The sequence below is a fragment of the Lactuca serriola genome, chromosome 3, assembly GCF_051521515.1.
Source record: "Lactuca serriola cultivar US96UC23 chromosome 3, Lser_US96UC23_V15, whole genome shotgun sequence".
NCBI lineage: Eukaryota > Viridiplantae > Streptophyta > Magnoliopsida > Asterales > Asteraceae > Lactuca > Lactuca serriola.
In genome coordinates, this window is record NC_136410.1 from 112,964,932 (window position 1) to 112,980,010 (window position 15,079).

Here is a 15,079-nt window from a genome sequence, read left to right on the forward strand (position 1 = left end):
TTTTACCCTTATTTATTTATTTTTTGATTTATTTTCAATTTATTTGTTATTTATTATAAAAATAATTATTTATTGCCTTTTAAAAAAAGAAATAGACCCTAAACCTAAACACCTTCATAACCCGTCTCTTCCCCTATATTCTTCTTCATTCCATCTCATCTCCACCATCTACCATCACCACCGACACCGATCGTCGTCCCTTGAAGAAGAAGAAACCAGAAAAAAATTCAATTGTTTGAAACCAGAAATCCTGCAACTTAACAAATCTACAACTTGAAACCAGAAACGATGAAGATGAGAGGGTTAATCTGCAACTTTCTACTAGGTTTTACCCGTTTAGGTCACAAGGGTTAGAGAGGAACGACTTATATACTGATATTTTGTTTCGATTTGGGACCCATATCGCCAGAGAAGAAAGGCGAGATGATCTAAAATGGGGACAAAAGAAGCTTATCGGAGAAGAAGAAAAGGGAGAGGGCAACCACATATGAGCGGAAAACCGCCACCACTGGAACAAACTAAACCTCATTCTCATCCATGGCTACGGAGGTAACTCAAGTGGTAATTCATATTGCACGTATCTCTATTGACACACGATTTCACTATACCAGATCTGGTGTTTTTCACCAAATCATACTTGATAAGGACAGAGCTTATAGAGGTGTTTCAGGTGAAGTGTGTGTTTGTTTGTGTGTGTAATAGAATGAAGAAATTAGGGGTTAATGGAATTTTGGTGTATATAATTAGTTACAGAGGTTTGTGGTGTACTGGATGGCGGAGATGGAGGAGAAGATGGTGGAGAAAGTGGTGATTTCTAGCAGTGGAATTGGGTATACGAGATAGCATAAATCTGAGTATCTGGAGAAGATTGGGCGGAATGTGGTGGAGATTTTTGTTTTGGAAAAATCAAGAGAAGGAGGAGGAAGAAGGTCGATGGTGGATGTGTTAAATCAATAATCGTCGGTGGTGATGTTATTTCCGACATGAACATAGGAAGGAAAATGAGGTGGTAGTCCATGGCGGCGATCAAGCGGGTTTCTGGTGGTCGTTGTATCTCCGGTGGCCGGATTTTAGTTTCAAAGGGAGGCGAGGGACGGTGAACAGAGGGATCGGAGAGTTTGGGTATTTCTTGGTAAATAGGATGGGGATGATAGGTAAATGTTTAGAAATTATTAATAAATGTAAAAATATACGATTATAGTTTATTTTTTGTTTTTCTTATTAATACAAAATAAAAAAACAAGGGCAATATAGTCATTTTATGTGACGCAAAGGATGAATCGTGCAAATTTAAACTAACGGGGGATTAACCGTGCAAGTTTAAGCCAAACGAGGGACGGTCCGAGTTAATTTTTGAAAATAGGGACTGAACGTGCTTTTCGGCATATGTACGAGGGACGATTGGTGTAATTTACCCTATTTTTATCTACACATCATGGACATGGTCCAATTTTGTGTTTGAAAAACCGATTAACAGGCCGGGTATGAAGTTAATTGCGTAACAATTTTAGCCCAGGCCCTTTGTCTAAGATCATCACAGAAGCCGGAGTCACGATCGGATCGGATCGGAGCATCATATTTTACGATGGATTTCGGATGTATTCGCGTGCGTTATCGTTATCGGATCTTCGTCTTCTCCTTTTCGTTACTTCAACTGAAAACTGAGATTTAGGGTTTGTTTGTGCGAAATGATAAGGGCTATGATGGTGATCAACAACCAAGGCAAACCTCGCCTCGCCAAATTCTACAATTATACGGTATGATTTTAATGGATCTTAGGGACAAACACAAACTGTTAGTTGATTTCATTCGATTTGAAATTGTAAATTGTTTATGTTGTGTAATTTATTGCAAGGTTAGCCTGTGGAACAGCAGCAACAACTAATTCGAAGCATCTATTCAGGTTCTTGTTTTTCAGATTATTTGTGTTGATTCCAGAATGCATAATTTGATGATGATGTTAGAAAGATCTTATTGTTTATCAACATAGCATGCATTCACATTTCACATTCATCAACAGTTCAACACCAAAAAGGAGATAAGAATCATTATCAAGATCTACAACCATATACTCCATGATTTTGAACGTTTTAGATTCTCTGTTGATTACAATTTGAAGAAAGAAACTTAATTTTCTTTGTTTTGTTTCTTCCAGTCTTATGCTTGCAGCCTGAAAATGTAAGCAATTTCATTGAAGGGGGCTCGCTAATGGGTCCGGTAATTCTTTTATTAAGATCAAATATTATTGGTTTCTCTTTATTGTGTTTTTTTATACATTGTGTCTTGATATATGATAAATTGTTACAATCACATAAACTAACTTCTTAAACTCTTTGTAGGATTCATATATAATAAATTGTTACAATCATATAAACTCACTTCTTAAACCCTTTGTAGGATTCATATATAATAAATTGTTACAATCATATAAACTCACTTCTTAAACCCTTTGTAGGATTCATATATAATGAATTGTTACAATCACATAAACTAACTTCTTATACCCTTTGTAGGATTCATATATAATAAATTGTTACAATCACATAAACTAACTTCTTATACCCTTTGTAGGATTCATATATAATAAATTGTTACAATCACATAAACTAACTTCTTAAACCCTTTGTGGGATTCATATATAATAAATTGTTACAATCACATAAACTAACTTCTTAAACCTTTTGTGGGATTCATATATAATAAATTGTTACAATCACATAAACTAACTTCTTAAACCCTTTGCAGAATTCATATATAATAAATTGTTACAATCACATAAACTAACTTCTTAAACCGTTTATAGGATTGATATATAATAAATTGTTACAATCATATAAACTATAACTTCTTAAACCCTTTGTAGGATTCAAGACTTGTTTACAAGTTGTTTGCAACATTGTACTTTGTGTTTGTATTTGATAGCTCTGAAAATGAACTAGCTATGTTTGATCTTATACAAGGTACACACCAAAATCTAATTTCTTTTTATTAATCTTTCATGAAATTATATTTTTCATGATTTGAGTTTTTATCAACTCTTTCAGTATATGTGGAAACATTGGAGAAGTGCTTCAGCAATGTATGCGAACTTGATATTGTTCTCAATTATGGCAAGGTACTTCACAACTTGTCAATTATTCTCTTTTTATAATTAATTTTCAATTTAATTTATAATTATTTATTTCTTTGTTTCTTGTAGATGCATACTATCTTAGATGAAATGATTCTTGGAGGTCAAGTTGTGGAAACTAATTCTCAAAACATAATCAAAGCTGTTGAAGAAATTTCAAAGTAATCTCTCTTATCACATTATGTACTATTGATACTACACAAGTTACAACTCTTAATGCGTAAGGTACAACTTGTACAGGTTGGAAAAAATCACAGCTGCCACCAAACTCATCTCCAAGTCCACATCTCTATTGTGGGGTTAATTTTGTAACAATTTATTTTTAAGTGATTGCAAAAATTTTACAAAAAGAAAAAGAAAAAAGAAAAAGAAACTTTGCTAAATTCTTTGAATTCTTTACATATTTAAAGCATATCTTGGAAATATAACATTACAAAAATAACATAATTCCACCATAAAAAAAAAAACTAATGAGCAAATTTATTCTTTTCCATGTTTTGGTGCAACAGATTTTGCTTTTTGAAATTTGTCAACCATCTGTTAAATTTCAAACAGAAAAAGAAAAAAAAAATGATTAGTTTATTTTTTATATGAGAAAATAAATAAAATATTAAGTGGTTGAAAATTCTTTTAACCTTGTGCCAAGTTGCGTTGAAGCAAGCCTTGTGGTCCTTAAAAGATGCACTAACAAATGACTTGATGTATTTTTTTGAATTTCCCATATCTTTATAACAGGATTTTGTAGCACCAGGGGTATTTTCGGTATTTTTAGTTTGTAGAACCATGGTCACACCTAAACATTAACCCATAAAACTAAGATATTTGAAAAATTATAGAACTTTAAATTCAGGAAAACAAATCAAAATATGTATTTAATGTGAAGTCACAAACACCAAATTACATACCTTTGTTGTTATTTTTATATATATAAACAAATGGGTTATAAATAAATATAAATATCCAAATATAAAAGAATGAAAGCGAGTTGTAATAATGTTACCTTGAGAGGGAAATTAAGCAAAATATGAGTGGATGATAATTTGATCAATCGTTGTTTTTTTCTATATAGAAGCATGACTTTTTCTCCAAGAAAACTTGGAAAGAAAGTTATGGTTTAACTAATTATTATGTCTTTTTTTTTTTTTTTTAAATGTAAAAGTTATTCTTGAAAAGAATTAATGATATTATGTTTGTATCATTGCAATAGTGTGTTTCATATCTAAATTTGTTCTAATTAAACAAATATATTTTGATAAAATTTTGGTTGTTTATTTGATTGTTTGATGAAAGTCGTATAACAATTTGGGGAATTGACAAACATGAAAGGGAAAGAGGTTTTAGGTCATCTCAAGACCCATGAAGAGATACTTTGAGTGTATAGAGAATGAGAAGAAGGACCTTCTCTATTGCTCATACCTATCGAGTGGGAATCTCGATCTAACCTAAAAGTTGTTGGACGAAGTTAAAATAAAATGTTTTACTCGTGAAAAATTTGGTCATTATGTGTTAAGAGTATCCAAACAAGAATTCGCATGAGGAGGTGAACATCACTCAAACCAATAACAAAAAAGAGTATGTATTGATGATGACAACCCACAACAATATACACTCTATAAGGTGTTGAAGAAAAGAGTAATGCTAGGCTTCTTGCATCGGGAGGTGGAGTTGAGTTTTAGGTATTGTATCTCGACATCAGTGCTAACAACCAAATGACTGAACAAATAAAAAAAATCAAAATCATCATGACACTCGGTTTGGAGATGGTTCGAAGATCGACACGAAAGGCAAATTTCGATCCTGTTTTTTTGCAAAAACGATGATCAAAACCTACTTAATGGGAATGGGAATCATGTTGATTTATATATTGACATTTTACGTGTATTCGACAACAATAACACTTTATTTTTAAGAGTAAATAGGTTCCCTAATCGAATTTACAAAACACGTTAAAAAATATGACAAACAATATGTCTTTTATCAACCAAAGATGATCACAACTGGTTGTGGCATGCGAAACTTCAACATGCCAATTTTTATGCCTTTAAAGATTTAGAGGAGAAGAACATGGTTCGGAAGTTTTTTTAAAAGGTTCAAATGATCAAATGGAGCAAATGCTTTATATCGGGGTCAAAGAACGTGAAAAAGGACCTCAAGTTTAAGGGTGAGAATTTGATATTGAACTACATCGAGTTGCATATAACAATGATGAAATATGCATCCACTTGTATCACATGCCAATTCAGATACGCATATATCCTTTTTATATTGTCCATGTGTTGTTTAAATTTTACTTATATGACATAGATGAGAATGAGACAGATATGACATTATTATAGACATAAAAGAACAATATAAATAAATTATCAAAAGTTCAAAACCATTCTTTACCTAAAAAAATAAATAAGCATACATTTATTTTAATCATATCATGATATCTAATAAAATTTATCAGTTACATATTAACACATGTAACTAATCGGCAATTCAAGTTGCATATAAAAATATATGTTACTCTTAGTTACATGTTACCATATGTAAATAATTAGTTACATATATATTAATAACCAACCATTATACATTTGGTTTGTTTCCTCTATAACTTAACTTGTAGTTTCGGAATGACCATTGGTATCATTATTATCCGACTCCCAAAACTTGGCCTTTTTTATATCATCTTCAACCATCAATTTAGAAAACTCTTCATGGTCATAATTTAAATTGAAGTTAGCTTTTCCCCCAAACTCACGTGGAAGATTATCGGTATCAAAATACGACTTCATAATCTCGATACTCTCTTTGTCGTTTGGATAAACAAATTTTATCTTCAAATATGTTTTCGGGTCTATGAAGTAACTTATTACCTGAATACAAGATTTGGATTAATACATTTTACTTGGTTTTCATTGCATCTAGTAACAAGAAGTTACCCATTTTACCATGAAATCGACTTTTATGTCAACATGGCAAATTTGATCACAATATGTCCATGTGGCGTTGAAAATGACATTATGTTGATCTAAAATATTAAAGTTAAATAAAATGTTCAAAACGCCATGTACACATATTATGATCAAAACTTGCATATGTGGATGACATCATGCCACGTAGACATCAAAACTAGTTTCATCTGTTATAGAATGTTATAATGGTCAAACGAGACGATTTTTTTTTGTGGCATTGGCATCTTTATTAAAACTTTCATGGCTAAATTGGTAAATTAGCATAACTTCGGGGCTGTTTGATATGCATCTTGGGGAGTTGGGGGTCTGGAAGTTCGATCAGATTTAGACTGTTTGACACTACACTTAGGTCTCGTTTGATAGACATCTTTCCAATTCCAAACAAATATTTCTGGCTAAATGGACCGGAAATGCTGTTTGATTTGCACAAAAAATAGGGTCTCTCTCTGTAAGATATGCCTTTCCCAGAAAGTCCGAAAACTTTCCCAGATATCAACTATCAAACGGGCCCTTAGAAGCCACTGATTCGGTCCTCTCTCCTCTAAAGTGCCTCTTACTCGGTCAGATATGAGATTCAAGGATGAATCTTACTCGGTCAGACATTGACATAATCAACAACTATCAAACAACCTTTTAATTGGCCGAATATGACATTAACCCTTTTTTTTTTATATATATGGTTAATTTTATAGTAACAAAAATGAGAGATATGTATGAGATGGAGATGCGATACCTTAAATAATGCTTGGAATATTTTTGGAGGATTATAAAGGACAATGATGGCAAGTCTCTCAGGGTAATGAGATTGTGTCACATTTATGATATCTCGAGCTGTTTTCGGTTGGATATTCGTTGCATTCATCGAATATCCAGTGAAATCAATCAACCAAGACATTTGTTCTTGGCCTTCCGGAAGGTTTAAAATCGCGTTCTCTATCAGATACACCAAATGACGAACATTACCCTCACCCGTTTTCGTATTCTACAACATAATCGTAAAATTTAGGCATTACATATTACTTCTTTTTTACTTAACAAACTTAATGAAAACATGACTTAATATAAAACGAAATCCTCTGGTTCCATTAGGGTATAATTTCTAAATTAAATTATAATTTTTAGAAAACATTTTTACTTTTTTAAATGATTTAAAATAAGATTACAAAAAACAACTATATTCGATATAAATTGACCTTATTATGACCATATATTTTTGACAATGATTAAAATTTAGTGTTAAGAATTTAAAGGGAGATGGATTTAGTACAAACCTGTTTCCCTGGTCTCATGATGAGAACAGGCCTTCCAAAACGATCAACAAAATTAGCTCTCGAGACTTTACCTGTTTTACCTTCTTCTTCTACTTGTTCCTAGAAATTCCATTAAAAATAAATAGTAAAATACATAATTTTGATTTTTTTTTTCATTTTATTAAATTACCAAAATAAATCACCAACTTACCCAACGAATTTCATGAGGTTTGTAATTTGACCTCCATTCAAGTGTGTCCTCTAACATCTTTTTGGCTTTTTCAAGATTCCAGCTTCTGGCTTCCAGATACCTTTTTAAACACGCATCCGTACAAAATTTTGATGCGTGCCCAGTGAGGGGCCCAATCGCAACCCTAAGCTCTTTAATCTGTTATTATTATTATTTTTTTACATTATATTATTAAAATGAATTTGTTTCAATAATTTATGATTTTGTGGTTAATTAACAATTACCATTTTTTCATGATCCAAAGGTTGAGCTACATGTTGGTTTTGCGCACGCCATTTTTGTAACATGTTTGTCAATATTAGCGATCTCGATCTGCGTTGGGTGTTTGATGAAATGTTACATCACATAATTAATGAATAATAAGTGGTGATTTAAGTTAAGATATCTAATCTGATTTGTTTTTTTTTAATATGCTAATTGTAGATTAGGGAAATTAATGAACGTCGCATTTGAGTGTCAAAATGATTAATGCGATTGTTAAATGATTGGGAGATGTAGATTTCACGACTTGTACCAAATTTTTGGTTTGATGTTTATATATAAAGGGTGATTGGATGTTTATTTTGAAAGAAAATGATTGTATGATATTAAATAATTATAACTAGAAGATAACGTCTATTAATATATTACCTTTTTTTAAGAATCGTTGAACCTAAAACTATGGTTATGTTTGGCGTACTAGCTGAAAAACTAGCTATAAAAAACTAGCTGATAGCTGAAAAACTAGCTGATAAAAAATAACGTTTGGTAAAAATAGCTGAAATATATAAAATTACATAAAAAGACATATAGGAGTATGTGTTTCTATAATTAATTAAAGGACTTATTTGGAAAATTTTAAAAAAACTCATAAAAAGCTAGTCTAAGTAGCTTTTAAAAAAGATAGCTTAAAAGCTACTTTTTGGCTTATTAAACACGACAACATAAAAAAACTCGAAAAATAAGCTAGCTGTGGCGCGCCAAACACAGCCTATATTTCCGCAATATGATTTTTTTTTATTTTTTTATTTTTTTTGCTACGAAAATTGTTTTTGAAGATCCTACAACAAAAAATGTTTTAAATTTTGATGATTTAGAGTTTAATAGCCATGAGATAGATAACTCACAATTTAATAATATTTTTTTTATCATCCGAAAAAATATCGTCAAACATATCAAAATTAATAAAGTTAGATATCAATATCTTCCAAATTTAAAAACAAAAAACAGAATATGTTAAAAATTTCAACTATAAATGTTGTCATATAAGTGTTGAAAAAAATATATAAATTAATGATTGATTATTCAACTGTCAATTATAAACGCTTTAAAAACTTATTAATTGTTATGAATTATGATGATGAATAAATGCCGCCTTTATCCTATTTTTGCGGAAAAAATAAAAAAACGGCTACAAATAATAAGACATTAATATATTAAAAAAAATAGCAAAATAAGTCGATTATTTACACATTCAAAGTATAGGGACACACACGTTTGAAATTTCCTTTTAACAGATAAATAGAATCTCCAGCAGCATACAAAATAAAAGTTTATAGCTGAATATAAACGTTTTCTCCACCAACGTGTATAAATATACATAAATTAATTCTAGTTCCCACATGTTGCAAGAATAATAATTGAGTTTTCATTGGTTATATTTCTTTGCAAAAGACCTTGAGATTTTGTTTTTGGTTATAGTTATTTCGTTTTATTTTAAAATTGTAAATTGTAATGGTTAAACCATAAAACAATCTAATTTGAATGATTAAACGGAAAAAATATTCTAAATTACAATAGTTTTTATATAACTAAATGTGTTAATGTATTTTAATTTTTTTTTTTTTTTGGGTATTTGACACCATAGAAAAATCTCCCAAGTTAATTAGGCTGGACGGAGTGGGACTGCGGGGAAGGAACGGGAACCGATCCCGCACTTAAGCACACCGCACCGTGGGTGCGGGAAAGGAACTGCGGGAAGAGGGTGGGGGAGAGAGTCCCGCTCTCTCTCTCTTTCTAACCATTGGGTGACGAGTTTTTTTTTCTTTTTTATTTAAACGGCTATATATATATATATATATATATATATATATATATATATATATATATATATATATTTCTTTTTTTTTTTCCTTCCCTATTCTTAATCTATAAATATTCAAACATTTTATCATTTTTTTAACCCATAATCTATATTTCTCTGTAAAAAAATATTACTCAACATGTCATCATCTTCATCATCCGATTCAACGGCAGTAGAGGAGACTAAGTTTATCGGTTCCGTCATGACGAAAACAGTTGCATACTATCAAAACCGACTAGGTGAAACATCACGTGCACGACCTAACCTAAGAAAGCCGCCGTTATGTAGAAATCACGAAGCCGGACACGATCGCCTTATAGAAGATTATTTTGTAGATGACGCCGTCTACGCTGTAAAGTTTTGACGTCGGTTCCGGATGAGGAAGAAACTATTTTTACGTATTGTTGGCGATTTGGAAGGCCGCTTTCCATATTTCCAATGGAAAATGGATGCAAGGGGAAAAAAAGGTTTCTCTTCCATTAAAAAATGCACGACTTCAATTCGTCAGCTAGCATACGACATGAGCGCAGACAAATGGGACTAGTATTTTAGGATGTCAGAGCATACCATGCGGGAGTCTGTGTACAAGTTCTGCAAAACGATCTGTTTGGTTTATAGGCAACGATATTTGCGCAAACCAACTATCAACGATATCCACCAATTGTATACGGTGCATGAAGGCAAACATGGATTCCCTGGAATGCTAGGTAGTATCAATTGCATGTATTGGAGTTGATCATTATGCCCCAACGCATGGCGTGGTCAGTACATGAGAGACGATCACAAAGAGCCGACGATCATTCTAGAAGCTATCACATCACATGATCTTGGGATATGGCATGCATTCTTTGGTCCAACTGGTGCAAACAATGACATCAACGTGCTAGACCAGTTGTCTGTATTCAACGATATCTACCTTGGAAAGTCACATGATGTACCTTTTCAAGCAAATGGGGTAGCATATAAGCGTGGATACTATCTTACTAACGGTGTATATCCTCCCTTGTCTGTTTTTGTGAAATCGTTTACATGTCCTAATGACCCGAAAAAAGAAAAAGTTTAAAGAGGCGCAAGAGTCAGCTAGGAAGGATGTGGAGCGAGCATTTGGTGTACTTAAGAGACGTTGGCAAGTACTAACGGTCGGGGCAAGGTCATATGAGGTGAAAAGTTACAACACGTAATGTATGCATGTATCATATTGCATAATATGATTCTTGAAGACGAAGGAAGAGCGATATGCCGATACAACGAAAATGAAGGTTTGCCAAATGTCGAAGGAGTAGCCGTTGGTACACAAGAGTATAGGATGAATAGAAGAGAAGTACACAATTGCGACATTCATCAGACCCTTCGTGCTTATTTGGTGGATCACATTTATAAGGCTCATATTCAGCCCCCGCACAAGTTATCTCACGATGATTTGTTTGACGAATCAGACGAGGATTCTGATATGTTCGTCGAGAGTGAAGATTCCGCTGACAAGAGTGACGTTGGGGAGAATGATGCAAATGATCAAGGCGAGGACGAAGACGATGATTCCGAGTGACGTATCTAGGTTTAAATAAAATGAGGATATTAATTAATAATTTTTACTATGTTGTAGGTTGTTTGATTTTTTTTTTTTTGCGGTTTTTTTCTACTTATTTAAATATTAGGGTTAATGTAACTTTTATTTTACTTAATGAAATGCTTTTTATTTTTAATTAAATTTTATGTTTGATATTAATTTAAAAATTATAAATCAAAAAAACTATTTTATTTAATACTCCCTCCGTCCCATAATTATTGTCCACTTTTGACTTTTGAAGTCTTTATTCGTCAACTTTGACCTTAAATATTTTTATTTGTGTTATATATTACTTTATGAAACTTATAACAATGAAAATACTTTTAAAATACAATCCATTCATATATTTTGCATCAAATATTATGTATCAAAAACAGAAATATTTAAAGTCAAAGTTGAAGAATAATAACTTCAAAAGTCAAAAGTGGACAATAAATATGGGACGGAGGTAGTATATAAAAAAAAAGTGAGGGAAGGGTTTCTCACCCGTTCTTTGACTTTTAGGTGAGGGAAAGGAGAGTGAGGGAAAGAGGGATATTACCCACCAAAAATAAGGAAAGTTTACCTCCCACTCCTTCCAGTCTTATCAAAAAATAGCAAAACTTTCTTTTTGGCTTTCAAACCGAAATAAATCCAAAACTACAATAATTTCTATGAACGTTTTACATTCGAATTTTTGTTAGAGTAAATTACATGAATGGTCCATATGGTTTGGGATAATTTGTGCGTTTAGTCCCTAACTTATTTTTTTAACTCGGAAAGTCCATACTGTTTGTTTTTGTTACGCGCTTGGTCCATATCTTACCTAAAACGACTATTATTTACATAGAAAAAAATTGTGTGGCAGGTAAGGTAAGGTGAGGGGGTAGAGTTGGGGGTATGTTTATTTAAATAAATTAAAAAATCAAGGCAAAATAATATTTTTAGGTAAGACAGAGACCAAACGTAACAAAAACAAATAGTAGTGACATTCCGAGTTAAAAAATAAGTTAGAGACCAAACGTGTAAATTACCTTAAACCATAGGACTATTTGTGTAATTTACTCTTTTTGTTAAAATGCATTTTTGTGCTATCCATTTTATATAGTTTTGTTATAATTTACTGTTCAAACAGTTGACGCCATACAAGTCCTTCAACCAATTCTAAAAAATACCAACTTATTTTATATTGTTTTTTTTATTTAATTGTTTTTACTATTAAATTATTAAATATCTTTTATTATTTTAAATATTTCAAAAATTATTAAGTTATAATTTTATATCCTTCCTAATAAATAAATTTTTTTTGACACTTATCAACCTTTTATGTATTTGGACATATGTAATATTGTGGTTAAATCTTAAAAACTAATTTCTACTTGTCATTTTATAGTAATTTTTAATTTGCTTAATTAACTATCTAATATTTAGATTATAGAAAGTAATTAATGCGTTATTAATTTGTTTCATTATATTTTCAAATTTTAATATGTTTCCTTCAATATATATAATTTTAAATTGATATGTTTCTTTTAAAGTTTATTATTATTTTAGACAAAATAGTCTGTACAAAAAAAATAATCAAACTTTGTTGTTTTTTATTGACAAACTAAAAAAAATGTTATATAGTCAAAATATAATTATTTTTTGTAGTTTATTTTATTAATATAAATTGAATTATTTATTTATCCCATTTTGTTTGTATATATATTTTGAAATTTTATTTAAAAAAATACATAATGTTTACACTTTGATATTTAATGTTTTCTTTAAAAAAAATATTTAAGTTTATATCGTCATATATAATTTTTTTTAATCAACCGATGTAGCATACGAGTTTCACACCTAGTATTTAATAAATAAAAAGGTAATTTCCTACTAACGAATGAAAGGTGAGAAGAAAATAACCGTACTTATGATAAGAAGGTATACCTAACCTTATAGAGTTATAGGTTTCTAATACCTCAAGATTTTTTTTTTCTATTTAAAATTTGATTTTCGTTTAAAACAGAAAAAAAAAAAAAAACAATCATTTCAATCCCACTAATTTATGACGTATAGATTCAATTCCCATAAATTATACTAGTACCATTTATCTTTTAAAAAGAGAAGTACTTTAACCATTTGCATTTGGTAGGTGACATGCGTAAAGCATGAATTGTTTATAAATACAATTACGGAATTCAACCATTTGCTACAATATATATTTAAAATTTTGTTATTTCTTTTAATCCACATAATTTAACACAATAAAATCTTTAAATTTCCTATTGAATTTTAAAATGTATAATTACATAAATGATTTTCATTAAAGCAAACTTAAATTACTAAATTACTTGACCAATGCTTTGATGCATAATTTTTAATGGATGACTTTATATTAAATGCATCCTATTGATTACTTATTGTACCTCTTTTTTTGGTAATAACTTGTTATATAAATATGATCAAGTTTTAAAATAATAATTAATAATAATAAGGAAAATAAATACAAAATGAACAATAGAAAGACAAATAATCAAAATGGTGAGTCTATTCGTATCCTTGATTACTATTTACTAAATTGTACCCTTATATGATGAGTGTGTTTATGAGTGAAAAGTACTATAACAACACCCAAAATCAAATCAATGAGGATATAATAAGTAAAAAAAAATTTAAAAATTAAAAAAAAATTGATTTCATGGAACCCTGATTAATTTGATTAGTTAGCATACAACTAGCAATAAGTGTATCAATAGTAACATCTTGTATAATTTAAATGTCTTATTCTATCAATTTATTGACTTTTCTTAATTGAATTAATCAACTTAATAATCAAAGGAAAATGATAGTATCTAAATATATGATCGAGAATTCTTTTTTCTTATAATATACAAAATGAAATCATGTGAATTAAGTCATTAATCAACATCTTACATTTATTTTTCTACAAAAAACCAAAAACACCACTTTTTTGAATTCTTCCTTCCATAAAAATACTATACAAATTCTCTCTCCTTTTATTTTTACTTTAAACCACCTTTATGATCAAAAAAATCTATACCGAAAGTTTAAAAAAAAAATCAACATTAATCTAATAATACATTTCTAGATAATCAAACTTCGAATATAAATCCAGATTATACATTCATAAAACCACGTCGATTCTTCTTCTAAGTTCTAGCAACAAAACTTTTAACGATCAGAGTGCAAAAAACTTGACTAATTTATGTTCAGATTGAGCATATGAAAGCATAACAAACTCAGAATCTACACGAGAAACATGAAACTGCAAACAGATCTACCAGAAACTTAAAGCGAAAACGATCAACAATCCTAAAACATGAGCGATATCCGATATGAATTCACATAAATCAAACACGTAATACAATCGGCGAAACTCTGTAACAACATACCTGAGCTATGAAGATAAAGAAGGACAATAACTATCTCGTCTTCAATCGAAATCGTAGATGAGAGACGATGGACGTAGTAACAGAAAGGTGATCGGCGGAGGGTGGCGGAGAACGACGACAGTTTATCGAGATAGAGGCGGAGGGAGCTAAGGAGTGGTTTGTGTATTTTATTATGTGATTTGAATTTATAATAAAAATAAGGTGAGAATTGAGCAGGAAAAAGGTAAGAAACGTAAGGAGTGTTTGGTTCAGGTTTTCCACGCCCGGAGAATATAGAGCGTGAGAAATGGGGAAAGCGAGACGCTAGCTACTTGTACGGTACAAGATCGAAATCGTAATGGGATAAAGTACCGAAATTGTTCGCTAAGGCACAATGGGTCCCACCTAAACGGACCTTTTGGATTTTACTTTCGGTTGCGATAAAAGTTGAGTTAAGTTGCAAAAATAGTTCTTGTTGGGTATAAAAAGTTTTGGATTTGGTCG

General features: G+C 30.8%; 2 protein-coding genes and 1 long non-coding RNA gene across 4 annotated transcripts; 1 reads left to right on the forward strand and 2 right to left on the reverse strand.

Moving 5' to 3' along the window:
- The first annotated feature begins 1,561 nt into the window (after positions 1 to 1,561).
- Positions 1,562 to 3,513, forward strand: LOC145093063 (AP-3 complex subunit sigma-like). Its single transcript, XM_079031106.1, has 7 exons — positions 1,562 to 1,757; positions 1,861 to 1,903; positions 2,156 to 2,217; positions 2,864 to 2,960; positions 3,045 to 3,115; positions 3,200 to 3,291; positions 3,371 to 3,513. Exons 1-7 carry the CDS (start codon positions 1,689 to 1,691, stop codon positions 3,432 to 3,434), a joined length of 498 nt encoding a protein of 165 aa, XP_078887232.1. The 5' UTR covers positions 1,562 to 1,688; the 3' UTR covers positions 3,435 to 3,513.
- Positions 3,486 to 4,191, reverse strand: LOC145093064 (uncharacterized). Of its 2 annotated transcripts, XR_013702762.1 has the most exons (3): positions 4,131 to 4,191; positions 3,766 to 3,923; positions 3,486 to 3,667 (listed from the first exon to the last, which is right to left on the reverse strand). It is a non-coding gene; the product is annotated as an uncharacterized LOC145093064 (long non-coding RNA). The 2 variants fall into 2 exon arrangements; XR_013702761.1 differs by lacking the exon at positions 4,131 to 4,191 and having other exon boundaries at positions 3,766 to 4,119.
- Positions 4,192 to 5,490: 1,299 nt separating this feature from the next.
- LOC145093065 (CRAL-TRIO domain-containing protein C23B6.04c-like) lies at positions 5,491 to 14,752 on the reverse strand. The gene is made up of 6 exons (XM_079031107.1): positions 14,597 to 14,752; positions 7,815 to 7,902; positions 7,552 to 7,728; positions 7,362 to 7,460; positions 6,824 to 7,072; positions 5,491 to 5,991 (listed from the first exon to the last, which is right to left on the reverse strand). Exons 2-6 carry the CDS (start codon positions 7,875 to 7,877, stop codon positions 5,731 to 5,733), a joined length of 849 nt encoding a protein of 282 aa, XP_078887233.1. The 5' UTR covers positions 7,878 to 7,902; positions 14,597 to 14,752; the 3' UTR covers positions 5,491 to 5,730.
- Between the last annotated feature and the right edge of the window lie 327 nt (positions 14,753 to 15,079).

Excerpts from the sequence above, each read along its gene's own strand:
- LOC145093063 (XM_079031106.1), top strand. The coding sequence starts at position 1,689 with ATGATAAGGGCTATGATGGTGATCAACAACCAAGGCAAACCTCGCCTC. Across the intron at positions 2,218-2,863 it reads GGGGCTCGCTAATGGGTCCG|GATTCAAGACTTGTTTACAA; the intron begins GTAATTCTTTTA and ends AACCCTTTGTAG. Across the intron at positions 2,961-3,044 it reads TATGTTTGATCTTATACAAG|TATATGTGGAAACATTGGAG; the intron begins GTACACACCAAA and ends CAACTCTTTCAG.
- LOC145093065 (XM_079031107.1), bottom strand. The coding sequence starts at position 7,877 with ATGTTACAAAAATGGCGTGCGCAAAACCAACATGTAGCTCAACCTTTG. Across the intron at positions 7,729-7,814 it reads CTTTGGATCATGAAAAAATG|ATTAAAGAGCTTAGGGTTGC; the intron begins GTAATTGTTAAT and ends TAATAATAACAG. Across the intron at positions 7,073-7,361 it reads TCATGAGACCAGGGAAACAG|AATACGAAAACGGGTGAGGG; the intron begins GTTTGTACTAAA and ends ATTATGTTGTAG.